At 40.4% G+C, this 2659-nt stretch overlaps 1 protein-coding gene across 1 annotated transcript; it reads right to left on the reverse strand.

Moving 5' to 3' along the window:
- Positions 1-458: 458 nt before the first annotated feature.
- On the reverse strand, positions 459-1558 carry id1 (inhibitor of DNA binding 1, HLH protein). Its single transcript, XM_079845266.1, has 2 exons — positions 1100-1558; positions 459-984 (listed from the first exon to the last, which is right to left on the reverse strand). The coding sequence occupies exons 1-2, from the start codon at positions 1448-1450 to the stop codon at positions 949-951; spliced, it is 387 nt and encodes a 128-aa protein (XP_079701392.1). The 5' UTR covers positions 1451-1558; the 3' UTR covers positions 459-948.
- Positions 1559-2659: the final 1101 nt, after the last annotated feature.

A 2659-nucleotide genomic window follows, 5' to 3' on the forward strand; every position in this document is an offset into this window, starting at 1 on the left:
CTTGGTATTGTCAATATCGTCATATTTATCAGATATAGGGGCCTATATGTCTTAAGATGAAATGTGACTGTAGACCAACAGAATTTGTCTGCTTTTCATTATGAATTTCAAGCGCATTAAAAAGTGAACCTACTAAAATTGAAAGTTTAATGGCTGCTTTTAGGTTTCATTGACTACAATCTGCAGTGATAAGTTCACTTTCAGTTTAACTGACAAAGTATATCAAGTTGAAACTGAGAACTCAATTTAATTGTAATGACAGATATTGTGTAACAATGATGTTGTAACATGAGTGTTACAGCTAAATGTTCGTTAATGTGTTACTTAGGCCAAATGACCTCTAACCTTGTGAAACCAAATGGCAGTAAAAATGACCAATTATAAACTCAAGCATTCTCTCAATTCAGTCCCGACTTTCATTCATTCTCACATACAAAATGGATACACCAAGTCCAAAATAGGTCTCGTTTTCTTGTTTTAATAATAAAAAAACACAATATACATTGTAAAAAACACAATAAAGCATTCATTAGTCATTGTAATATACAATACATTCTTTCGCTCAGTAATCTGAGAAAACATTTACAACAAAATAGAAGATTTTCTAAAGAGTTAAGAAAACATTGGAGAAACTTTGACCGAGAGGGAAATGCATGAACTATAAGTGAATAATCGCCATGGATTCCACAGCTAACACACACATCATCATCATCATCATCGTCGGTATGTTTGGGAAGATCTCAGAGAGCACGTCACGCTTCTCATGTCCATATTGGTTTTGTGACTCTCTACTGAAAGTTGTTTTCCTCTACAACCGGAGAATGAGACTCTCCAAACACAGTTCAAGGCGTCACGGCGGTTCTGGTCCATCGTCGTCATCACATCAGCGCGCCGTGTTCGTTCTTCGCGAAGCTTCGATCAGTTGATGTGAAACCGGGAGCATCCGCTTTAACGGCACATGATCCGGTCGTCTGAACAGCCGTTCTGCAAGACAAGAGGGGGGACATCATGAGTCGAGTCATTCAGACAGACATTCTTGTTATGAATAACGTTAGACCGTTTATTTGACCATAAAATCTCTAGCTTATTTGATATTTACCTCGACGGCGATGCTGGCGAGTTCCGCGTTGAGCGTCGTGAGGGGAGTTCGGGGAGCGGAGCTCTGGTTCTTCTTGCTGTCCAGCTCGACCTGCAAGTCCCAGATGTAATCAATAACGTGCTGCAGGATCTCCACCTTGCTGGCTTTCTTGTTGGTCGGTAACGTGGGCACCAGCTCTTTGAGTTTGCTGTAGCAGCTGTTCATGTCCTGCAGAAACATGGTCATCTGCTCGTCCAGCAGCGGGATCTTGCATTTGGAGATGGCCAGGCTCTGGTCGGAAAGGCAGCGGACAACTTCTTCGCCTCCGACTTTGCCGCTCTTCAGCGCGCAGGTAGGTCCCACAACTTTCATTTTGGCTGTAAAAGTTGACGATAAAGTCAAAGAGATTGAGTTGAAGCGATGTGCTAGTACTCCTTAAGGTTCTTGAGTCGTCGAGAGTGCGATGACAGTTCACCACATGCTTACAGTGCCGAGGAGTTCGGTATATAAAGGATTGTGGGCGTCACCAAACACTCGTGTTTTCAGGCCTGGGCCAATGGGGTTTCACCAGAGCCGCGCGCGGAGCCAATGACGGCGCGGCTCTGTTATCGCAGTTACAATATGCTTGGGGGATGGTGTTACAAATGGAAACAAATGTGTGTCTTCTGCGGATGATCTGTGGATATCCAGCTGTCCGTGCACTCCACAGGTGAAGCAGACATATCAAGCGGAGGGTGGGGGTGGTCGAGGATCAACAGGCAACAGTTATTACTTTCTAATGAAACAAGCTTTCTTCGTATGTGGGCTGCTTCAAGAAACAAAGCACACTGTAAAATGTTTCATCAGCATCTTTGTTTCCACCCATTTAACGTGTCACAATCATTTTTGTCATTATACTGCGCGACATGTGCACCCTGAACACGTGATGTGCGTGTTCATAATGCAAACATCACTTCAAACATATTTTAAGTACACACACACACACACACACACACACACAATCATATTATACAAATATTATATATATTGGCATGCACTGTAGAAAAACTTTTGAAAGTTTTAAAGTTTCACTGCTGCCCCCAATTAACAGTCTGAAATTCTCGAAAAGCAACACGTTAGCATAAATAGTTTGCTATATTCCTTCATATTAAATCAGTAAAGCAGTTTTGGTTTAAAATATTATTTATAGGCTATTTGAAAAACTTTGCCAGCCAAATCAGAATCAGTGTGGCATGACCAAAATGCATGATTATGCATTATATTTTTTAAAGAAATGACCTTTACACATAGTCATGAGTGTCTAAATAACTATTATTTTCTTGTCACACAACAACAAAATGGCTGCATGCATTTTGGTTATGCCACACTGATTTTGATTTGGCTGACAAAGTTTTTTCAAATAGCCTCATATTTCAAAACAAAACTGCTTTACTGATTTAATATGAAGGAATATGCCAAACTATTATGCTAACATGTTGCTTTTCAAGAACTTCAGACTGTTAAATGGGAGCAGCAGAGAAACTTTAAAACTTTCGAAAGTTTCACAATGCATTTTTAAGCCATAAAGTTATACATTAATAA

The sequence above is a fragment of the Gobio gobio genome, assembly GCF_949357685.1.
Source record: "Gobio gobio genome assembly, chromosome: 19".
NCBI classification, from domain to species: Eukaryota; Metazoa; Chordata; class Actinopteri; order Cypriniformes; family Gobionidae; genus Gobio; species Gobio gobio.